Source organism: Dreissena polymorpha, chromosome 9, assembly GCF_020536995.1.
Source record: "Dreissena polymorpha isolate Duluth1 chromosome 9, UMN_Dpol_1.0, whole genome shotgun sequence".
In the NCBI taxonomy this organism is placed as follows: Eukaryota; Metazoa; Mollusca; class Bivalvia; order Myida; family Dreissenidae; genus Dreissena; species Dreissena polymorpha.
This window is the reverse complement of record NC_068363.1, coordinates 105434035-105460244: the sequence shown is the minus strand read 5'-3', so window position 1 is coordinate 105460244 and position 26210 is coordinate 105434035. Positions and strand designations below refer to the sequence as shown.

The following is a 26210-nucleotide window of genomic DNA, read 5'->3' as shown; positions in this document are numbered from 1 at the left end:
ACTGATAGCTATACAAAGGTTCGCAATCATTGTCACTTGACTGGAAAGTTTAGAGGAGCGGCACATTCAAAGTGTAATTTAGGGTATAAAATCCCTAAATTTATTCCAGTATTACTACACAATCTTTCTGGATATGACTGTCATCTATTTATTAAAAAGTTAAGTATTGGAGGAAAAATTAGCTGCATTCCAAATAACGAGGAAAAGTATATTTCGTTCAGTAAAAAGGTTGTTGTTGACACGTATACAAACAAAAAAGGACGAAAAAAGCCTATTTATCGTGATATTAGGTTTATCGATACCTATAGGTTTATGCAATTTAGTTTGGATTCTTTATCAGGAAATCTTACCGATGATCAGTTTCATGAATTGGGTAAGATCTATAGCGGTAATGAGTTTACACTCTTGAAACAAAAGGGCATCTTTCCATATGATTATGTGAGCTCTGTTGAAAAACTCGAAGAAACGTCATTACCCCCAAAGGAAGCATTCTACTCAAATCTCTCGGGTAAGGCTATTAGTAATGATGAATATGAATTTGCTAACAAGGTATGGAAGGCTTTTAACTGTAAATCAATAAGAGACTACCTTGAACTCTACATAAAAAGCGATGTCTTGCTGCTAGCCGACGTTTTCGAAAACTTCAGAGATGCCGGCAATAAATACTATAAACTAGATCCGGCATGGTATTATACAGCGCCTGGACTATCTATGGATGCGTGTCTTAAGTTGACAAAGGTAAAACTTGAGCTTATAAACGAATATGACGTGTTGCTAATGTTAAAGCAAGGTATTCGAGGTGGGGTTAGTACAATTTCAACGCGTTTTGGTATTGGAAACAATAAGTATATGGGTAATGATTATGATGAAAGCAAAGACTCATCGTTTATCATTTATCTGGATGCTAACAATCTCTACGGAAGCGCGATGAGTAAGCCACTTCCAACCGGGGGGTTTAAGTGGATGAATGAAAATGAGCTTAACGATTGGAAAAACATTTCATGCACAGAAGGACTGGGGTGTATTTTAGAAGTTGACTTGGAATATCCTGATGAATTACATAATCTTCATAATGACTATCCATTAGCCCCTGAAAACATTATACCTAAGGGATCAAAAGTTAAAAAGCTTATTCCAAACTTGAAAAACAAAACCAAGTATGTAGTACATTATGAAAACTTACAGCAGTATGAAAAGCTAGGGCTCAGAGTTACCAAAATTCACAAAGGAATTAGGTTTAATGAAAGCCCTTGGTTAAAAACATATATCGACTTGAACACTAAATTGCGAACAGCTGCAGCTAACAACTTTGAAAAAGACTTCTTCAAGTTGATGAACAACAGTGTGTTTGGAAAAACAATGGAGAACATCGAAAATCGTGTTGATATCCGATTGGTTAATAATAATACACAGGCGGAAAAGCTCATTGCAATGGTTAATTTTGACCGCTTGACTATATTTGATGAAAATTTAATAGCAGTACATATGAGAAAAACCAAGTTATGTTATAACAAACCCATTTATCTCGGAATGTCTATTCTAGACTTGAGCAAGACAATCATGTATGAGTTTCACTATAATTACATCAAGGCTAAATATGGACAAATGGCAAAGCTATTGTTTACCGACACAGACAGTCTTGTCTACGAAATTAAAACTAAAGATTTTTATGCAGACATTTCAAACGATGTTGAAAGACTGTTTGATACAAGCGATTATCCAAAAGATCACCCCTCAGGAATTAAAACGGGTGTGAACAAAAAGGTTATCGGAATGTTTAAAGATGAGGCAGCTGGAAAACAAATAGAGGAATTTGTTGGACTCCGAGCTAAACTGTATTCTTGTAAAATGTATGAAGGAAAGGAAAACAAAAAGTGTAAGGGGGTAAAAAAGAGCGTTATCGAAAACACCATTACGCACAACGATTATAAAAACACGCTGTTTTCTTGTCAAAAAGTGCTAAGACCAATGAACGTTATCAGATCATACGCTCATGAAATATATACTGAAACGGTCAATAAGGTAGCTCTTAGCGCAAATGATGATAAGCGTGTTATACTAAAAGACGGTATTCATACAATGGCTTATGGACATAACCTCCTAAGAAAAAAACAAAATGAGCAATAATCTCACAGACAATCAAAAAATAATAATAATAAAGTTTAAGAGCGTGGGTGGGCGTGTTGTCCCCAACATCCCCATATACAGCACGTTCTCAAGCACATCACAACTTATTGATGTCGCAAAGCAACTAAAAAGCTTAAACGTTAGAGTAAGGTATGTGCGCGACAATTATCCCAATATGCCGGGAACACACTGGACGGCATGAATCAAAAACGGTCATAAAAACAAAACATTAATAGCACTATATAAAATGAGTTTTAATACCGAAAAGTATATTAATGTTGAAGGAGTTGTCTTACCAAACGAACCTCTATCCAATTTCCAGTTAATAGATGCCGCTAAAAAGTTAAAAATTAAACACTTTAGGGGTGTCTATGTTCGCGATGAACTTCCGAAAAGCCCTAAAAAGGAAGAGTGTGGAATTCTAAATCTATGCGACTCGCGAGGAAATGGTACACACTGGACTGCATGGATCAAAAACGGTCATGAAAAACTGTACTTTGACAGTTATGGGTTAGCACCGCCTGTTGAACTCGTCAGCTATATAAGGAATCCTGTGTATTATAATAGCGAAAGAGTACAAACGGATGGTGAGGTATTTTGTGGTCACCTATGTCTTTACATTCTTAAACAATGTGAGAGCGTAAGCTTACAACATGTGATAAACTCATTGTATTAAAAAAAATGTGTATATAAAAATGTCTGTAAACATATTTGGTAAAACAAACGTCGGATCGTCGCAAAGAGTGATTTCAGGAGGGGTTACATTATCACAGGCCATTAATACGTTCTTAAGGCGAGATGGTAAAAATGCCGCTGACGCAAATATTAATATGGATTCTCACAATATAATCAATGTATTGGATCCTATGAATGCTCAGGATGCTGCAACAAAAAATTATGTTGATACTCGCGCTGTTTCAAAGACTGGAGATACTATGACTGGTACTTTAGACATGAATGGTCGCGCTATAACTAATTTATTGGATCCTTCTGCAGCTCAAGGCGCTGCAACTAAAAGTTATGTTGATAAGCAAGATAGTGCTCAAATCATAACTTTAAATTCTTATGTTGATACTCATGCTGTTTCAAAGTCTGGAGATACTATGACTGGTGATTTAAACATGGGTGGTAGGATGGTTAAAGGATTACCTGTTCATTATCCTCCAACCACGTACTTAGGATCTGAAGCATCTAGTTGGTCTCAAGTTACTCAGTTAGTAAATGCTGAAGTTCAAAATGCTATTAAAATAACAAAGGAACTCATTACAAAGGAACTCATTACAAATACACCTAAAAAAAGTTATTCGGGTTATGTTCCAATTTTGGAGGAGAATATTAGTAAAACTGGATTTGTAACAACTGCAAGTGCAGTGACTGCTGGTGACTTTCAAGCATACGGCGCATTTAATAGTCTTAATGCCGATAGATCTAATGGAAGCTGGGCCACACCTGCAAAAAAGGGATGGCTGCAAATTAAATGTCCTGAAGCCGTTACCATTTGGAGAGTGGCGCTCAAAGCTCGAGCTATTGATGGTAAAAATATAACTGAATGGAATTTTTCTGGAAGCAATGATGGAAAAACATTTGAACCACTGTTGACATCTACGACTAAGTTGTTTGGCTCTGCTAATGCTCCTTTGTTTTTCGATATTTCAACTACTACAGCATACCTGTATTATAGACTCGCTATACAAGCAAGTACTGGAGCCGGAGATCTTGGAGTTCAAGTTATGCAGTTGTATGTTTTATCAACGTGATTTATAAGTATCAAACTCTAATATAAAACATGAGATTTTATCCGTTTTTTCTAGAATGTAGTAAGCGTGAAACTGATAAGGAAAATAAGAGGTATTTGGAGCTTCTAGGGTTCGGAAAATGTGGTATGATTATTGACAAAGACGATGGAACGTCTACCTTATTAAAATTCAATAAAACGTTTAAAATACCAAAAACATACAGCGTCCAACTGCATGATGAACTTAATCAAATGCTCTGGACTAAAAACGATGAGTTTGAAAAGATGGCAGCAACCATTAAAGAGTCAATGAAACAGTGGGTGAACGTTAAAAAACGGAATCAACTTAGGTTGATTTACAAATACGTGTTAAACTTAGAGTGTGATATAAAGGAGAAAAAATATCGCAAAGGTGCTATTACCACGGCATTCTTACTCGGAATGATCAAACCAAACGACATTGTTTACCAAGACTTTGAAATCAAACATATAAACGAAATATTTTTCAAAGGCCTTCACGAATAATGGTAGTGGTCAAAAGTCCTCGAGCCGCCGCGTTTGCGAATGGGATGCCGCCCCGAGCTTGACTTTTCGGAAATATGTAATATCTTGAAAAAGATATTATACATTTATATATATAGAGAATTTCCTGGGGGATATATAATATCTTGAAAAAGATATTATACATTTATATATAGAATTGCCTGGGACACGGATTGGAAACGGATGGGAAACGGATGGGAAACGGATGGAAAACGGTTGGGAAACGGTTCTGTCCCAGAAGCCTAATTTTCCCTCTACTTATATTGAAATCTCTTAACAAGTAATAAGGAGTGATGCATGTAACAATCTAGCATTTTATGATAAATATATATATATTTATTTAATTTATTTTACGCAAATATTGTTTATCCATTGTGATTGCTTGGTTTCATGATGGTGTTACGTGCACTGCAAGAACGTACAATCTTTACACTAAATTGCCGAGTTGACATTTGCCGGTACCCGCGTTAAATACATCAATTGTGTAGCAGTAATATTGCACAATATTTTAAATTTAAAGTTATAACGCACTGTATTACTATGATTAAACTGGCAAACATATAGATACACATGTTCCCGTTAATCCGTTTCGGACAAATATCTTCTTTTTTTAATATGTTATATTATTTATTAAAGCAAATGCTACGTATTTTCGCTTTAATATTTGGCTTGCTCAATATGACTGCTCAATATGCCAAGAGATGACATGGAGATATCATGCAGGGACCCAATTAAAGTATAGGTCCCTATGTTTATGACACCGGCATGTTTTCTGTGTAATTGTCTGGGCAGTCTCCGATCAGAACAAAAGTGTCAAATTTGGTGTGCACCATTAAATAAAACAATTAGATTTATGAATTTATTTGTTGTGTAACAATGTAAGTTTGTACAGATATACTAAGGTTAAAATCAGTTACTATATGTTGCGAACAAAAAGCGATCTATTTGTTGTTTGTTTTGTCCTTATTTGTGTTCATTCATTAAATTTAATTTATTCTAAAAGAATTTCTATTCCTGAAATTTTGTATCTTAAATGGACGTGAAGATGCGTTTAGTAGAGATTTTTGTGGTAATCACATACAGAGCTCGTAGATAGTGTTCCACTCCGGAGCTCGATTTTAGTAAAAACAAATAATAACAACAATATAATCGTTCCAAAAATGAATTTCCACGCATGCTTATGTTTTATTCAGACATAAATAGTAACATTATATTTGATACAGTTCATGATTATCAATAACAAGAAATATCTTTAAAAAAGATATACGGCGTTGATTGTGGTTGGAGTTTATGGAAAATAAAGATTTAAATGAATGAGATCAAGGATAGCCAATATCTTTTTCTGTGCAGTTTTTAGCTGCATCAAACGCAGTACGGGATGTTACGCGGAGTTTTCGCGGCTTATTTTACATTATTACATATTGCTGGTCATAAACCTATAGATACAAAACAGAAAACCAAAGTCAACCGACCACACGCGAAGTCTCCGTACATATTTTAAATATGTATACGCGCGTTTTTCGTACAAACCTGTTTGAGTGGTTTATCGGGCATTGCTACGTGTATTTGATTCGATCATTAACAGTATCGAGAATCATCGCGCTCATACTTAATACATTATTTAGTCAATATGATGCAATAATACATTAGTAAATATGATGGAATAATTCTTGTTAATTAATTAAAAATAATATTTATCATGGTATTGTTGAAAACACATTAAGAATCTATTATTGACATGCCATAAAATAATATCGCTGGATATCTTCATTTAACATCTTTCTGGTCTAAAGAAAATTCCAGTTCACCTAGAACACGCTATAGCGTCTTTATTATATAACGATTATGTTACTGACCGCGAACTCCGATCAGCACATAAGGTCTGACCTGTATATAAACTCTGACATTCAAACACACTAACCGCGAACTGACCCCTTATACCTCGCGGGTTGAAATGCAATGCATTAAAGTGAGGCATCGCTTCCACTGCTCTTTATACTTTTACATATAACATGTTGACAGGAATATGGAAGTCAGTACTAAATATGAGAACATGGCCTTTAAGTACACAACTTTCTCGCGCTGGGAAATCCTCTGAAAATAAAAGGTGCACGCATAAACTGTATTGATGTCGAGATTCTGTATTGATGTCGAGATTGAGTGTAAAACTGTTCTATCTATTAAGCCTTTTTGTAAGAGATAAAACTGTTTCATGCTGAACACGCAGTAAAACAGTTTTACAAAGACGCGGACATGTTTCCAATGTTCTAGTGGTTTTATCAAATCAGCCAATGCAGTCAATGAAGTGTATTCATCTGTACTTGGCCGCGGGAAGTTTTATTTGAATTCTATTGGACGCTAACAAAGGTCACGTAAGGTGAAAAGCTGGCGTATACAGCTAACGCCGAAAAACGATGATTATGTCAAACTTCTCTATATGCGCTTACATGAATTCCACCTCTTTTTGCCAACCAGTGGGCGGAGTCTAAACTTTGCAGGTGCGTGTGACGTCACGCGTTAACTCGTCTATAAGCCTATGCGGACTGCACAGGCTCATCGGAGACAAAACTTTACGCACATGTATTAAACCCCCTTTTCACATAGTGGGGCTAATATATATTTATGTTTACTTTACAGGCGTTTAACCAGGCCAAGCAGCGGAAGAGAGCCACGTACCTCTTGCTGGAGATGTCCAATCAAAAACAACCCTCAAAACTAGGTAACTTTGGAGACTAGATGACATAAAACACTCATTTATTTTACGTCTACCGTGAATTTTAAGTGGTTGTTTTGTCCTCTTATCCGATTAAAACCTGTTGCGCTCTGCGTGTGTTTTATCTTTACAAGCGATAACAGCGTGGAATTTAAATATAGGAAGAAAACGCAATCTTAAAAACGATCTATTTTGGTATCAAGTAAATGTTTGTTAATCAATATATATTTTGGTATTAGTTTTTTAACCGATCATGCGCACACGCTTTCTGCATACCAATACTAATTTCAGATCCACTGACACCAGTCGATGACGCATTTGAAGACGTTATCTACCGGAACGATCAGAAGTCCCCGGCCTCGACGAGCAGTTCTAACTCCAGCCGAGAGGTCCTTGAGGGCCTCGAAGTAAGCATATTAGAGCCTCGCTCTGGAACAACGGGACATAACCCATTTATGCCTAATGGACTCTCCCATCATTCTAAATTGGATCAATTTATTTCCAAAATTAGGGTTGTCTAGAATATTTATTTCTATATTTAGAATATATCTGACAGAAATTTCGTTAAGCAAACAACGCAGACCCTGATAAGACGCCGCATCATGCGGCGTCTCATCTGGGTCTACGCTGTTTGCCAAGGCCTTTTTACAAGACGCTAGACATAAATGGGTTAATGCATGTGCGTAAAGTGTCGTCCAAGATTAGCCTGTGCAGTCCGCACAGGTTATTCAGGGAGTATCCGCCTAAACTGCATTTTCGCTTACAAGAGACATCCTTGAAACGAAAAATACAACGAAGGCGGAAAGTGTCGTTGCTGACTAGCCTGTGCGGACTACTCAGGCTAATCTGGGATGACATTTTACGTACATGCAATAAGCCCCGTTTTCACAGAGCGCGGACTATTTGTATTTGTTAAGGGAGACAATACTTATATTTATATTCGCGGATTCAAGAAAATAATAAATTTCTCCCAAACCTAATATGATATAAATTTAATTCTTTATCACATCGAAAGCAATCATGTATTCTCTATTAATCATTTTATTAATATATTTTAATGTAATGGATCGTTTCAATGACTATATTTATTTGGCGCGTAGTAATTGAGGATAACTACCATAAACAATTAAATGAATCCAACTGGAAATAGTGCTAATTACGCTTCTGTGAAATTCTTATTTATATCACGCAAACATTTTTCAGAACATTTATCAAACATTACAAACTTATTTTCTTCAGCGAAAAAGGCGTGTGTCAGTAAGTTGTTATAACGCAGCTGCTGTTTTGCCGCTTGCATGGGGTAATTGAATAGCTTCACCGGGTGGACAGAAAAGATTGTCAGATTTATGTAAATGTACATGTATTCGTATTCTTTTCAGACGCACATATTGCGGTCAATTAAAAAAATGCTCGAAGGTCATTAAGTTGGCATCCATACCAGTTGAATGGATTTTTTCCTTAAATATACAGTAAAATTCTAGAAAAATTCAGGAATTGGACGTCGTTTTGAAATCTCAAAATATCAATGATTTTGAATGATGCCAGACGGGAATCTTTTAGTTTTTTTTTAGAAAAACTTATTTTCTTACAGAAAAACATTAATTATGTACCATATATAATCTCATTACGGGCCATTTGCACAAACATGTGATTCAAACATCAATTGATTTTACAAACATTTGAACGTCAGTGGCATTGCCTTTAATAACATTAATTTAATCAAAGAAAATAACCGTGTATAATGGCTTATATATATAATGGCTTTATATATATATATTTTTAATGTGCTCCGTAAATTTACGTCTACAACTTCCAGCCAGTGATGGAATAATCCGAATGAACGCACAATTTGCCCATGCTCATATTTTACAAAAGACTGATTAAGTTTCAATTAAAGTTTATTTGCCGGTGTACCTATTACTCACGAACAGGTTTTTTCTAATTAGAAAAAAAGAAAGCATTTGAAAAGAAAGTACTTTAAGGAGGTGACGTACTTTTGAAGGAAGTCAAACGCACGAAGCGTGTATTGGATACCCAGGATTCCCAAACGCAACATTATCATTAAAGTGTCTGTCCGAAATGTCATGCAAGCATTGTTTACGTTTTGCGTCTTTCTTTATTTTTGTTCTCAACAATGTATGTTAATACCAAATGGGAAATAACATGTACTGTGGAAACTGATCGCCCAATAGTGAGTTGACTGAATTAATTAATTAATTTATTAAATAATTATTTGTATCGATTAGATTTTGAAAAATTATGTCGCTTGGTCAACGTTTCGTTGTGGTTTTATAAAAAAAAAAAGCTTGGAAGAATTTGTAAGTATTGTATTGCTTTATATATCTATATTTTTATTAGTTTTGAAAGCAATACACACTCATTTATAATAAGATATTTGACAATTTCGGAACACGTTTTGAAGCAATCACTTTGAAAATTTTGAGTTTGAAGACCCTGAAAAGTTGCTTAATGTTTGCGAGAATTTTCATCGACATATTTATTAAATACTCAACCAAAACTTTAAGTCAAACGACTAATTGAATCCAGACAGTTACTTGTTAAATGCCTTGTTTCAATTTTTATTAATAAAATGATACATGTTGGAAGTTAAAGGTAAATTTAAAGGTGACATTAATTACAATGTGTCAGGCCTGAACAATTTCATATAATTATGTTATATGGTCAAAATTTAGTATTTTCTTAGTCTCATATGAGGCCCGCAGTAAACAGGGCAGAAATCATTTGATATACATAGATGTGTGTGTTCTGTCTGTATATATGAATTACCATCGTTTAAGTGTGAAGGTACATGAATGGAGCGGTGGTTTATTTATTGTGGAAAAGATTGTAATTGTTTTCGATAATTTTAGCAAAGAGTGTATGCTTATGGAAACATTTACATGACTTATATGCATTCTGTATGCACGAATATTATTTTTTACTTAATCAGACGGCTTTACATTGTCAACATTCCATTTTGGCGTACAGATACGTGCCGCATAAATCATATGTGTTACGCCGATATAATAGCTTATCGCCGATATAAACAAACTGGTGTAATTACATTTATAAGACATTATTCTCTCATGCATCTGGTTATGGTTGCTGATTACTGTCAAATCGTTCTGGCGTGGTGGCGCGTTTCGAAATCGTGGCGTGGTGGCGCGTTTGGAAATCGCCAAGCCACCAGAACGACACAATTAATATACTCGCCGAAACGCCAAACGTAGGTTGTTATCGTACTTCCAGGTCAAACGTTTGAGCCTTTATTTTCGTGTCCGCTTTTTATCTCCTTTACCACTTGAATAAGTGTTATGATACCATTTAAGGGTCATTGTAAAGATATGCTGAAGGCTCGAGTCAGCCATGCCCGGTTCAAGGCCAATGTCCCAATTTGATTTTCTTTAATCATAAAAGTTAAGGAACTAAGTGCAGACGACATAAGTCAGTCACGTGAAATTACGGTCGAGGGTCTCATCTTAAGACCAAAATGTTTAGCCTTCTTTCATTGTTCGCGCAGTTATACATGTATATTTAATACCAATTTCTCACGAAATGCTCTAATGTTTATATCATGACGACTGTATGAAGAATTCTTTGGCCTATCCTGCCATTCTAAGGTGAAACTCCCATTTGCGAGTTTTGAGGCTCGTGTCTGTAGTTTGTGTCCGCTCCGTATCTGCTTTAGCTTTTAAAGGGGCATTTTCACGTTTTGGTAAATTGATAAAATAAAAAATATCAGATTCGCAAATTTTAGTTGTAGTTGTGATATTTGTGAGAAAACAGTTATATTGAACATTTGCCGTGCTCCAAAATATCCATAATATGCATCTTTTAACGATTTAAAAACCTGAAAATTATAAAGCGTTGCAACGCGAAACGATTGAATAATTTGGAGAGTTCTGTTGTTGTCGTTATATTTTGTGATACTACGAGGATTGCTTATATAAACTATAAAATACATCACTCATTGTATGAGCAAGGATGACCGAGTGGTCTAAGCGATAGACTTTTGCTCCAGGGGTCAGTGGTTCGAGCCCACTTGAGATGGGTTTTTTCTTTCTGTAATTTTATTCTTTTTTTACTGCAGCTTTTTAAATCAAATGTTTACATTTATCAATATAAAACACTTAATGACAAACTTCAATACATGCGAAAATCTGTGAAATGGCCCCTTTGAAAGTTTCTAATGAAACTTCGCTCAGTTGCGACCATGAAGTGTAGGTATCAGCCAGTCATGTCAAAACAAGGTCAAGATCACACTTGAAGGTCAAATGTAAAAGTCGGTATTTTCGAGTACTGTGAAACCATTATTATTCATCGGGCATTAATTTTCGTCTATTTCGTCTGTGGACCGAGTGACGAATTTAAGATTCTAACGAATAAATGTCCAATGTTTAAACAAAATAAAGACTGAATTACCGTAGGTATGAGGCATTAAAATCCAACGTAATCTACGCATGCATACTTCGTCTGTTTCGTTATCAAGACAAATCCGGTTTTGACGCAAAGAGATGCACATTATACAGTGTATGTTCAATACCTAATATGTCCTTGAACAAATTTCCCGAAATCTGCCTCAAATGTTTGGCATGATTTTCATACAATCAGAAATGAGCAGGTCGACCAAGCGAGCCCGAACTATAATTTCAGACCATGGAAACGTTACAAGCCTTCTGATATGAAATTAACAAGTAGTGCAAGCTCTGTTCAAAATGTGCCGATGCAGAACTCGAGGGCTTGGGCTAACTGTGATCACCGTTTATATTCGTCGCGTTCTGGGAAAACTGAACTGAATGCGTGTGCGAAATGTATCGTCCCCAGATTAGCCTGTGCAGTGCGCAACTAGCTATATTGGGTACGACACATTTTGCTTTTATAGAATGTTTTGCTTAATGGAAGTTTCTTCTATACGAAAATCCATTGTAGACGGAAAGTGCCCGCCCTGATAAGCCTGTGCAGACTTATATGGGATTATAATTTGCGCACATGCATGAAACACCGTATGGTTGTTTCTTCCTATTTCCGTATTTTTCAGTATATCTCCGTATTTCTCCGTTTTCCCAGGGTGAGACTTGTATGTTTGTTTCTCCCTATTTCCGTATTTCGCCGTATGTCTCCGTATTTCTCCGTTTCCCAGGGCGAGACTCGTATGGTTGTTTCTCCCTATTTCCAGGCGATCCACCGACTGGACGAGGTTCTCGACAACGATGAATTTGGAAGGTGAGTCGACCACTCCTGGCTTTTTACATTTTATCATCTTTAAAACATTCTACAAAGAGTGCGAGGCCCGTATTCATATAAAACTGAAGGATGCATAATAAACTGAGACCCAAACAAAGTACCTCAGAGTTTGCAAGAAATGGTGTTCATAACTACATAACTCTAACCTTTTGTACTTAACAAATAGCTTTTGTGGTATTTGTTCGTTTACAGAATGTCTCATCTAAGCAAAAATCCAGTTAACGCACATGAATTCAACCCCCTTTTCATAAAGCACGTCCCAATTATAGGCGTTATTGATTTTAAGCTATTTTGCTATTGGAAACAGTTTTAAGGACATTGATAATTTAAAGACTTCAGTCTAAGAATGGTTTAATGAATTCGGGTCCGGTTACTTTTCAATACATTCCGCGAATATTGACTTTGAGGCTGTCTGAATAAATGCGTTTATACACTTGCTTGGCTGTTTTAAAACGACACTTTATAACGGATGCTCATAATGTCTATCACTGATTATTAAAACTATGCAACACAAAAATGGAAACACGTTCTTCTTTCTCTATACGTGAATCGACTTAGTCTTATGTGATTTTGTTTTCAGTATAACACAAAAATGAATATTATTTAATACTTTGTTGTGTGCGCGTGGTTTGCAATAAATCCATGCAAGGATTCTTTACAATCGCGCTATACGTGTTTTTCTTTTAACGTTCCAGTAACGCGCGCTCCCGACAAACCATTGCCCTCAGCGTGGTGGAGAAAACAAGTCCCTTGTCGGCGCCGACGAAGAACCGCGCCCGTCCGCCTGCTCTCCAACTTAGGAACGAAAGTCTGCAGACGCCGGAAGACAGCACGTACGATTTTATACCGGAACCAGATTACTCCCCGCCGCCGTCGCCTCCTGCGCCGCTCGTTCCTTCTCCCTTAGACTCAACGTCACCTATTACGCGCGACAACCAGACCTCCGGCAAATACAAGATGCGGATTTCAACAAACAACCAGCAAGAGAACGGCGATCCCCGTGAATCGGGACTTTATACAAGGGTTATTAAAACCGATTCCGTGAAATCACCAGGCGTGAAAACGGGAGAAAACTTTAATAAAAGTCGTCCGGCTCCTGGGGCCGTAAACGTTCTCCCGAATAATGGTGAGTTTCCGAAACTAAAGCGCGTTGAGTCCAAAGATAATTCGTTCGAGTCCGACAAACAAAGTCCACGTGCCGTGTATTCCAATCAAGTGACGGCGCAACCTGAGTACGATAACGTCAGCATTATGGGCGTCAGAAAAAACAGTACGGATCAGACGTACGCAAACGATCTACGGAAGACGGACACACCGGAAAAGGCGTCCAGTCCAAGAGAAAAGACCAAACAAGCGCCGCCTATACCGACTCCCGGGCGACCAGCACCTCCAGTCCCATGTCCCCCGCCCGCAGCGCCCGCTCCCCCGCCCCCTCAACAAATGCAGTCTCGACCACTCGGGAAAGGGCACCTCAAGCAAGTTCACTGGACCCGGACACCAAAACCAATGGTAATATTGGGCACTATTTGATGGTCTAAAAGAAAATAGAATAGTATTGTCATGATCAATTTTTATTTAGAAGTTTAGAAGAAACTTTCATCGAAAATATACAATAAACGCGTAAAGTTTGTCCTTTAATTCTCCTGTGCAGACTGCACGGGCTAATCGTGGACGACACTTTAAACACCTATAACGGGGATTAATTCCCGTTTTAACTTAACATTGTTCGTGTTTAGTTAGTAAGTCCTATTTACGGCGTACCATTTGGATCGAAAGTCAACAAGACCTACTAGGTAAAAAGAGAAATGTACGTCGACGTACAGAAATGTACTTCGACGTACAAATATGAAATACACTTCGACGTATATATTTGAACGTCGAAGTACAATATGTACTTCGACGAACATTTTTGTACGTCGACGTACACATTTTCTGAACAGCCAATCAAAACACTCGTCTCTTGAGCCGCTTTTCCTTCAGATTTATTCATAATTACTGTTTCTAATCTCTTTTTTAATTAAGGACAAAATGAATAAAAATATCAAAATTGAAAAAAAAAGAATTAAAAATAAGTATCTACTTGACGGTATTTATTCTAAAATCGGTTTAAGCAATAACTATTATATACTCAATTGACAGCCGGCCGATGTCTGATCTATATGTCATAACTTGACGCTCAAAGGGATAAGATAGGGATCACCACAGCATGTTGCTAATACACAGTGTAGACTTCCGCTGTTTTATTGTGGTAACACGATTGTTTAGAAAGCATAAGCCAAATAATATGGAATCATATTTTGAACTGAAAATCGTATAAAGAGTCTGAAAATAGCGCAGTGAATGTTTAACATGCGGATCAAAGCAACAGATGTAAGGGTTCTTCTGATTGGCTAACACTCAAGGGTCGGTAAAAATTGTACGTTGAAGTACAAAATAAAATAATGTACGTCGACGTACATTTCTTTTTACTTAGTAGGTCTTGTAGACTTTTGACACAAATGGTACGTCATACCTATTGAGCCTTTGTAATATGAGTCGTACCTAACTTTTTGGTCTATGCGCACTGTTACAATATCAGTATCTATATATGAAAGTTGAGTTTCGTTCGTGTTCATTGATTGTTTGCGAAGTTATGGGCCATTGGCTTCATAATTTTTATCTGGAATAACTGTTTTCTGGAGGTTTTTAACGCAAAGCTTTCATATATCCAGCTAATATTTGGTAAGCGGGACCCGGACTACCTATATGCCCTTCAGATAAAGTGTTAAATTATTTTTGGTCAATTGATTTTTTGGCGAAGTTATGGGCCGTGGACTTCCACAACTTTCTTTTTCTGGAGTTTTTTTTTTACGAAGCACTTCAGATATGTAACTTTTTTGTATGTCAGTCTACTTATATGACTTACAGATGAAGTGTGAGTTTGTTCTGGTCCATTGATTTTTCATTTTATAGCCCGAACAATCTATTCGAACTACTGTTCGAAGTACATGACTTAAAAGTGTCACAAAGATAACACATGTGTGAGCCTCGTTCTGGGAAAACAGATTAGCCTGTGCAACGTGATGTTCGTTAGGATGAGACTTTCTTTACACAAATAATTCCATAAAATTGGAAAGTGTCGTTCTAGATAAGCAGGTGTGGACTGCAAAGGCTAATCTGGGACGACCTTTAACGCACATGCATTTAGCCCAGTTTTCCCAGAACGAGGCTGATATGACGACGTAGTGTGTCTTACAGATCGCACAATCCATCTGGGAGCGTCCCATGAATTTGAGCAACAAACTGAACCTGGCGCGTCTGGAGGAGCAGTTTGCATTGAAGGATCGCGATGTGCCCACCACCCCAGGTACGTACGCCATACCGCACCACCGCGGCCCTTAAAGCCGCCCGCACCAATCTACGCGCAGTGATTTCATTGGTTCCGAGCATTGATCTGATCACATTACCTTCATGTCTAGACAATCAGTTGATTGTATCGTCTATATGATTAAAATTTATTATTAATTCCTGCTGATATTAGGTCTACACCACGTGAAATTGGTCGATCAAATTTTCTTTTGGATTTTTTTTTAATTATTCAGAGACTTTATTTTTTGTTTTATTCAACATTTACTTTTTTAAATGTTAATTCTATTTGCATTCCCATAATATTGAACATGTAAATGCAGTTTCAGTCGTTAAACGGGAGGTCATACTGCGCTTTCAGTTTGCGCCCTCACAGCCCATGAGCCCACGTCCAAAAAAGCGATCATAAAATGCTTAATAGGCCTTATATCTGCCTTTTTTAAATCTTTTTTTTTATCTCTTGAACCTTTTTCCATTGCGAACTTTGTATAACTTATATATTTTCAATCAAATGACGGTTTCTATTTTTTTCCCCAAACCTTAATACACCCAATTATCAGCAACGAGTTAAAAAGTTGAAAAATTGGGGAAAAAACAAAATTGCAATAAATGTGGTGTTTAACATTATTTTCACAGGCCCGAAGACCCCTACTTCCGGAAAGCCGCAGCTCCTGGTGGACGCAAAAAGGGCCCAGATTTTGGACATTTTCATGTCCGGTCTGAAGAACGACGGCACCCGGAAACTGGTCAATGTCCTCAACAGCGTCAGCGAGGACGAGAACTTTCCCGCGGAAAAACTTACCACAATCAGAAGGTGAGGTCCATTGTTCCAAAATGTTTAGTCTAGTTGAAACATATTTATTTTAGCTCGATTGCATTGAAAGTACTTAATACTTATTTGGAACGCTTTCGAGTCCGTTTTCTGGGCCGAGAACCAGTACTTGTCTTTTGGGGAGATCTAAAGAACGCTTCTACAGTGGGATCGAACCCGTGACCTCCCTGTCGCTAAGCGGACACCATATCCAGTATACCTGTAACCACGGCGACCGTTTATTATACCACAATATTAAGTATCTTACACCTCGCCTATTTTGTTGTGTGTGTTTGTTTTTTGTTTTTTTATGGAGGGGGGGGGGCATTTATACCATATCTTAATTAACACGACCAATAACAATAACAAAAAGTTAACAAAAACAGCCGCGTAATATAATTGTAAGTCCCTTTTAATGAGATTTGATTAATATAAGCAAACAATTGCATCAGAGAGGTTTGGGTAAAAACGTCAAAATAAAAACAACAACGCAAAAATAACAACAAAGGCGTCATACTTAATATTATTAATTCGGTTTAATTTTCGATACCATATTCGATTATGAGATAGTAATTTATCACGATATTTTACAACCGTAAACATCTCGTTTCCATCAACTGTTCTTGTAAGCCAGTGTAAGCTTTTTTTGATAAATACTGTTGACTTCGGTGTTAAAGGGATCTTTTCACGCTTTGGTAAATTGACAAAATTGAAAAAAGTTGTTTCAGATTCGTAAGTTTTCGTTTTAGTTATGATATTTGTGAGGAAACAATAATACTGAACATTAACCATGCTCTAATATAGCCATTATATGCATCTTTTTACGATTTTAAAACCTAAAAATTATAAAGCGTTGCAACGCGAAACGATTGAATAATTTGGAGAGTTCTGTTTTTGTCGTTAAATTATGTGAAACTACGAAGATTGCTTATATAAGGTATAAAATACGTCAATGACTTATACTCGGCGGAATAGCTCAGTAGACTAGAGCGTTTTTACTTCAGGACTCTGGCAGGACTCCAGGGGTCACTGGTTCGAAACCTGCTCCGGGCAATGTTCTTTTCCTTTTTTTAAATTTTTTCTTGATTTTTTACTGGAGCTTTTACGATCCAATGTTTACATTTATCAATATAAAGCATTTAATGAATAAGTTAAAAAAATGCCAAAATCTGTGAAAAGGCCCCTTTAAGGAGCACATCCGTTAACATTTTTTTTATTTTAGATACCAGCCAAATGAAGAAGAAATTGATATGTACAGAGCGCATGCGCATAGGAAACATGAGCTCCATCCGGTCGACCAGTTTATGCTAGAATTATGCGAAATCCCATGCTTAAGTATCAGGATCGATATTTGCCTGATACTCTGGGAATTCCCGTGGCAGTATGACAGCACGTGCCAGGTTTGTATTAACACGTTCAAGAGCTTACCGTCTCCATTTTGCGCCCCACCGTGACCCCATTTTTACGGTTGTTTGTTTTAAGTTTTGCCATTAGTAACATTTTAGCTCAACCGCGGTCATTTGGCCAACTTACGTTTTTCCAGTCAAAATTAGCTGTCAAGTTTAGCTGATCTAAGCGGTACCGTACGCTGTATAAAATGCATGTACCAATGCTGTAGGAAATAATAAATGCTCTTGTTTATCAAGAGTTATGGAATGGCAAAACGAATTTTTTATTTCAGCCTTTTGTGCATAGGAGTTGGATTTGTACCATGTCTGTTTTATACTTGCTTAATCCTATGCAAATATCATGTGACCCAACAGACTCTGTTCGTCAGTAATGAAAACAAATGAAATCTGGGCAATCATCAGGACCGTACGCAGGGATTTAGGATCCGTACGCAGAAATTTAGGATCGGAAGGAGGGGGGTCAACCGGGGAGGGTGCGTGAATGGTTTCCGCCACCGAATGTTATTTTTTTAATACGCACTTGTTAATGTGAATTTTAATGCTTCACAAACTTATTAGAATATTTTGTTTACGGGCCTGAACATTTTTGGGAGTTTCCTGCGTAAAAAAATTATCGCTTTATCTGCATTGTAACTATTTCCCCAGAGCATTTACATGCCTTTTTCTTGGTTCCCAGCTTGTTGAGCAAGTGCACGCAGCATGCGACGAGCTTCTAACAAGCGAAATGTTGGTTGCCGTTCTACAGTACATACTCGCAATAGGGAACCATCTCAACCGGAACTGGTCGGAAAGTAACGTTACTCCTGGTTTTCAAGTGACGTCATTGGACAAGGTAGTATAAATTAACATCGATTTTATTTTAATGAAAAAAAATAAAATATTTGAGATTATTGCTGAGTTTACATGTGTTTGTGCGTTAAAAATTGCATAGTTTTTTTTCATGTAACACGGTCAAGAAGGTACCGTATAAAGTCTCTCGACTCTCGAATAGTTAAAGCGAGTTTTCGTTTTCTTAAAGTATAACATTATTGTGTTGAATCATAGGCGCTCGATGTCAATGACAATGTTGTTTGTTTTTATTTATGTATTTATTTTTTAGTTACCCGTTGTTTATTATAATGCATACACATACTAAATTAATAAAAATCTTCCGACAAAACGTCTTCTTAAAAAAAAGATAGTTCGACTATGTACAAAGATATTGACACATGGAACACAGGGTTTCATTAATGTGCGTAAAGTGTCGTCCCAGATAAGACTGTGCAGTTCGCACAGGCTAATCAGGGGTGACACTTTCTGCCCAGGCAGGATTGTCCTTTAAAAGAGACTTCCTTGAAGCGAAAGATTCCATACAAGCGGAATGAGACAATTTACGCACACGCCCAGAACAAGGCTTGTATATGTACTTTTCCTGAAAATTCTGACCCTATCCCCTAGGTGCTCGGAGTGCGTGGGAAGGAGTCCGGCTACACGCTGGCGCACTTCCTGGTGGAACAGCTCGAGCACACGGACCCAGTACTGCTGCGCTGGCCCGACACCGTGGCCACTGTAAAGAAATGCGAGCAGGTCTCCGTGAAATCCGTGGCGGCTGAGAGCGAAGGTATTAATTTATTGTAACCTATTAAATTTTCGATTGCATCGAAATAAAATACTAATTGCAACGCTATTGAGTCCGTTCCGAGTGTAGAACCAGTTCTTGGAGTCTTTGTGGAGATCTAAAGAACGCTCTCACTGTGGAGATCTAAAGAACGCTTCCACAATAGAGTTCGAACCCGTGACCTAACGGTCGCAAGGCGGACACCATATCCGTTACGCCACGGTGACCTTAGCAAGGGTATTGGAGTCCTAGTCATCTGTAGACCAACTCAACTTCAATTAATCGCAAAAGTACTATAACCTTTTGGATATCTTAAAAAAACAGTGAAGACTATTACGTCTTGACTATAGAAACATGCATGCACATGTATAGCTTGGCCCTTTGCTTAAACATGTTTACGTATTCACACGATAACTATGCTGAGTCAAACCAACTTCAAGTATCGCGGTGGAGTCATTGAATGAAAATGATGGGAACATATAAGTACATTAAAAGCTTTGCAACGTAGTATTTCATTTGAAATTACACCATTCTACGTCAGCAAATGAAAATATGTCGTATTTTTTGTAATTGTATCATTTTCAAAAATTAAGTTGTGAAAGTAATATACATGTCAGAAATTAAGAGGTTCGAAAGATGGTTCGTCCATGATACTGTAAAATCAAGTATACTCGTTGTCACGAAATTTCGTGGTCCATAAAAAACTTTTCGTGGAAACGAAAATTCCTTTATTCCGATTTTGTAGTAAATAAAAGAAGAAGAATTTACGTCGGTCATTTTCAGCAATCTGTATCAGCAGACGATTTATTGCTTAAGTTAAATCTGCCTATCTTACGGAGGATTCCGGAGATATTCGATGTATCACGATTGCATTTTCCGATGTGATTGTGTTGATTTCATGGATCGGTTATACAACAAGAAAAATAATCTCCCACGAACAATAATGATTTACAGTAATTTATTTTGCGAAATACTTTCAACTTGTCTCTGGAAATATATTTAATTAGAGCAAGCTACCAAAATCTGATACCGCTAAGTTCAGGCTTGCAGATTGCATATATTGAACGCTCTCAACATGGCTGTCTGATTTTCAGTTCTGAAAGGCGACCTTGCAAAGGTGAAACGGCACTTGAAGACGCTGCGCTCCCAGTCCGCCTTCCAGAACAGACAGGATAACAAGTTCCAGCAGGATGCGCAGGTTTGAATGTGCTGGTATTCATGCTCCCGTGTCAATGGGCCCGTATTCATCAAGCAATTCTTAAACTTAAGTCAAAGAATAAAGTATATTCTCTAAATTGGAATTTTCAAGATTTGCTTTAATTTTGATTAAACTTTGCATTAACTTCCTCTCTCTACATCATTCTCCACGGAGAACGTTACAGTACGTTTAAGACATTGTCACCATTTGTAGTTTGCATATATTCAAAGGCTGGACGTTGGTTCTAAATATAGTCTTTACTCGTAAGTTTAATAATAGGTTGGTGAAAACGGTTCCATACGTTCGTTGATAAATTGCAAAAAAAATGGTATAAGTTCTTACAAATACTAAAACATTTTTGCTTACACGATATGTTTTTTTTCGTTTGAATGTACAAACCTTAGCGATCTATTTTCATTTTAAAAATCGGGTTGTTTAGTTTTCTTTTGGTTCGTGTGCTTATATCTGCCATCATATAATGCGAAAATATGAGATTAATTAAGACATTAACATAAATTATTACGTTAAGTTTACTGTTTTCACGCTAATTTGTAAATTTATAACACGGTGATTTCAGAATCTGACAGTTGAATACGAAATGAAACTGGAAAAGCTAGACAGGCGGTCTGGTGAACTGCAAAACAAGTACAGGAAAATACTGGTATGTAGAGCGACAATATGATTGCACGAAATATAAAATAACTCTATCTACTCTTGAGTGTAATTGCTTTTATTGCAGAATCAAATAGAACAAAATGTAATTAGATGAAGTTTTATAAAAACAATCATGAAACAAAAAAATACAATTTATAAATTTTATTCAACTTCAAATAGTGATTCATCAAATCAAAGTGTTGTTATGGCGGTCTTTTATTTGTTGATATTTTATATTTGAGCCGTACTCTGTGATAAAGAGGTTTAATGCATGTGCGTAAAGTATCGTCCCAGATTAGCTTGTGCAGTCCCCACAGGCTAATTAGGGACGACACTTTCCGCCAAAAGTTGATTTTTGCTAAGAAGAGATTTCCTGAAACGAAAAATATCATAAAAGCGGAAAGTGTCGTCCCAGATTAGCCTGTGCAGTCCGCACATGCATTTAACCCCCTTTTCACAGAACACGGCTCAAATATACGATAACGTTATTATATTGTCTCTCTTTCGGGATAAAACCACGACGAAGCTATTTCTATTTTCAGACGCGTTTTGGCGAACCATTGTATCAGAGATCGGACCAAATGTTTGCAATAATTGCTGATTTCATGGACAAGTTTCGAGCCGCCATTAAAGATCTGGACAACAAATGTCTGGAAAAGAAGAAATCCACATAAATAACAATGCCGGCGTTGTTGTTTTTATTCAATATTGCAATAGTGTTGGTGCGAACCAACAGGATTCAGTACTGTTTGTTGTATAACACACATTTGCGTTGACCTCTGACAATGTTCTGGTGTCTTCGCGTTTCTGTAAATATTTTTTTAACAAATTGGTCAGTTGCTGATTTGTTTGCAACACATGTTCGCGAAACTGCGTCGTGCATATATACTCGTCAAATTGATCAAAGTGAATACATTAATGGTGTACGGTAGCAATATTTATTTTATCTCCACACTAACCAGGAGGCAACAATAATTGCCGTGCAATCGTGCGTACGTACATTAGATTGTGTTTTCGTCTTCTCTTTGACGGCTGGGCGGATCTTGCTCAAACTGTAGTAGCTTAATAACCGTTTTGTCCTGATGATCGCTTAAGAAGGAATTTTGGCTGCGACAAATTTTGGCAGAATTATTGCCCATGTTATTTTGTTCTGTACAATATATATTTCCTTAAAATTTGTGTACTCCACTTCTCTTTTACGTACACATATATTTAACACATATATCGGCACTCGGAGGCGGATGTTGCATGCATTAATATTTTACATGACCATCTAATCCAATATTTGGCATTTTTTATTTTTTTTTATTTTATTTATTACCGGTACACGTATACATGATTCGTTGTCATTCATATGTTGTACATGAATAAAATAGATATTATAACGTTATGTGCTCATCCAGTTTAAAAAAAACTATGTTTGTATAAGACTAAACGTTGCACTTCATACACACTAACTGAATGTGAATTAATATATTAAATACGTAATGATACACAAATAACGTCTTGTACACACCCGTGTATACATTGTTAACTCTTTCAGTGCGGGAACCGAATTTTGAAGGCCTTTGCAAACAGTTTGGATCCAGTTCTGAACGTGGCGTCTCATCTGGATCCAAACTGTTTGCTATTCTGATAGTATTCTTTGAAAAAAAAATCGAAGAAAATGCTAATTTTAGAAATTCAGCAGACGACATTTTAGCAGACGACAAATTTCCCAGCATGCAAAGGGTTAAACAATTCGCTGTTCAGAACATTGACCAACTGGTTGTAAACATTGAGTTTTTATATTGAACCAGTTATTTTAAATTCATTTCGTTACATGTCGTTTTAGGTTTTTCATTTTTACAAAGTATTATGACACTTTGTTGTTGAATGTTTGTTTATTTATTCGTAAAAGTCACTTAATGAAAACGTTGTATTGTTTAAGTTATGTTACATGTTGGATTTTTTTATAGATTTTATCGTTTCGTTTTTATAAATAGTATGGTATGTAACATTTTGTGATGCGTTTTTACAAACATGTAAATGATATCAGGATTCATGAAAAATGCAATAAATTGAAGAATGTTCCGTTTTGATTCGCCTTTCTTCAACGGACAACTTACATATACAAAATAGTTCTATATTTTTTTATTTCAAAAGGGCCTTATTGTAATTAAGGCAATTTTACTTAAAGATCACGCGGTTCTTAATATTTTTGCATACCTAAATACACCGTTACAGAAAGTGTGTTTCATAAATATATATTCAAAATCACGATATGCATTTGTTTTGTTCATTTCCTACGGTTTTTAAGACAAACTGATACGCGATTAGAAATAAATATGACATCAAATCGGGAAACACCTCGATACTGTGAGCATTTTTACGAATATCATGTAACAATCTGTTCAGGGGAAATACGGACAACGATAGCCTTACACAGTCAAAATAGTGTGCAAAGATCAAGTACACAATCGTTTTTACTCTTCATAATGGGACAGATAACATAAATTTATTTGCATGTTCGAATTTTTAGAGGCAGACATAATTATTTCAACCATACATGTCAAAACAACAAGAAAACCATTACTAAAGATATCATTGGCAATATTTAAGTTGAACAATTCTATTTATACTTAAACAATAAAGCATTTCTATAACAGAGGCGTATCCAGAAAATTTTCAGACGGTGGGACGGGGGGGGGGGGGGCTGAACTGGGGAGGGTGCGGGAGAGGTGTCCCCTCCTGTCGTCGAAATATTTTTGAAATGGCACCTTGAAATGACGCAATTTCTTGCTATCTAATCAGCATTTTGCATGATAAAAGTGCATGTAAAACAAACAAAAACTTTAGTTCAGACATCAAGTGTGACAGACAAACAGACACACAGGGGTAAATCAAATGTCTCTCACACCACTAAAGTGGTGGGAGACATAATCTTTATCCAGAAAATTTTAACAGTGTTAGATGGATGGACCACCTATTTAACCTTGTTGGATATCCTACTAAGTCACCCTCTTGAATGGGTGGATATTTATCAAACTTGGTTGTAATCATATTATGTATATCTTGTTGAGTCTTGTGGTTCAAAAACTGTCAAATAAGGCAAAGTCATTGATAAACCTTTTTTATAAATTATAAAAATAACATTTTAACAACACTTTTTATTTCAAGTTCTATCAATGCGGATGGTCGAATGATGATAGAGCGGTAGACTTTTGCTCCATGGCTCCAGGGGTCGGTGGTTCGAGCCCCATTGAGGTTTAATTTTTTTTTAAGTCTTTAATTGTATTCTTGATTTTTTACTGGAGATTTTTAGACCCAATGTTAACATTTATCAATATAAAGCATTTAATGACAAACTTCAATACATGCCAAAATCTGTGAAAAGGCACCTTTAAATTCATCAAAGAAACTTACCGAAAATTAATGAGCCATTTGTAAACATTTACCTATAGCTAAATGTATGGAACGCCTTGACTGTCTTATAATACTAAAACTTGTGATATTACGTCAATCTGACTGTGCATGAATGCCTGTAACCATTATATATATGCATAATCACAATATATAAATACATAATGCTAATATATACATATAAAGCATTAATATATAAAGATATAATTTTCTTATATGTAGATAAAATGTAAAAATACACAGATACGAATGTATTATATACAGATAATTTTCCATTATATAAAGGCATTACTTCTTTATATGAAGGCAAAAGATCTTTATATGAATGCCTGTTACCATTATATATATGCATAATCACAATATATAAATACATATTATGAATACATACAGATAAAGCATTAATATATAAAGATATAATTTTCTTATATATAGACATATAATCTTCCATTACATAAAGGCATTACTTCTTTATATGAAGGCAAAAGATCTTTATATGAATGCCTGTAACCATTATATATATGCATAATCACAATATATAAATACATATTTTGAATGCATAGAGATAAAGCATTAATATATAAAGATATAATTTTCTTATATATAGATGTATAATCTTCCATTATATAAAGGCATTACTTCTTTATACGAAGGCAAAAGATCTTTATATGCATGCCTTTAACCATTATATATATGCATAATCACAATATATAAATACATATTATGAATACATACATATATAAAGATATCTTCCATTATATAAAGGCATTACTTCTTTATACGAAGGCAAAAGATCTTTATATGCATGCCTTTAACCATTATATATATGCATAATCACAATATATAAATACATATTATGAATACATACATATATAAAGATATAATTTTCTTATATCTAGATATATAATCTTCCATTTTATAAAGGCATTACTTCTATATATGAAAGCAAAAGATCTTTATATGAATGCCTGTAACCATTATATATATGCATAAGCACAATATATAAATACATAATTTGAATATATACAGATAAAGCATAAATATAGAAAGATATAAGTTTCTTATATATAGATATATAATCTTCCATTATATAAAGGCATTACTCCTGTATATGAAGGCAAAAGATCTTTATATGAACACAAATTAGTATTATGTTACCACGGGTAACAAACACATTCAACACGCAATTTTCATGATAGTTGCTTTGTCATTTACACCCAAGCAATTAAAGTCGTACAGTGACATAAGTGATATGATGTCCGTTGTTATCTTCTTCTGTCTGAAGCGCCGTATCACTCCTTCTTCCTCTCCAAGTCGCTCAAGTATCAAAGCCATATTCAATGTTGTGAAATGATGCAAAACAAATTTTCTCCGGTGTGTAATAAAAGCTTCGTATATTTAATGTTATCTATAATTCATTAAGATTATATATATT

At 36.0% G+C, this 26210-nt stretch overlaps 1 protein-coding gene across 1 annotated transcript in view; it reads left to right on the top strand.

Annotated features, from left to right (window-relative positions):
* LOC127844082 (delphilin-like) overlaps positions 1-23449 on the top strand; it is a 54285-nt gene extending 30836 nt beyond the window's left edge. Inside the window, exons 9-20 of the mRNA XM_052374051.1 lie at positions 7043-7124; positions 7410-7525; positions 12295-12341; positions 13058-13871; positions 15600-15708; positions 16344-16521; positions 17741-17918; positions 18604-18759; positions 19365-19527; positions 20619-20722; positions 21300-21383; positions 21919-23449. Coding sequence (XP_052230011.1) covers positions 7043-7124; positions 7410-7525; positions 12295-12341; positions 13058-13871; positions 15600-15708; positions 16344-16521; positions 17741-17918; positions 18604-18759; positions 19365-19527; positions 20619-20722; positions 21300-21383; positions 21919-22050 — 2163 coding nt within the window. The 3' untranslated portion in view covers positions 22051-23449. The remainder of the gene's footprint in view (positions 1-7042; positions 7125-7409; positions 7526-12294; positions 12342-13057; positions 13872-15599; positions 15709-16343; positions 16522-17740; positions 17919-18603; positions 18760-19364; positions 19528-20618; positions 20723-21299; positions 21384-21918) is intronic.
* The last annotated feature ends 2761 nt before the right edge of the window (positions 23450-26210 follow it).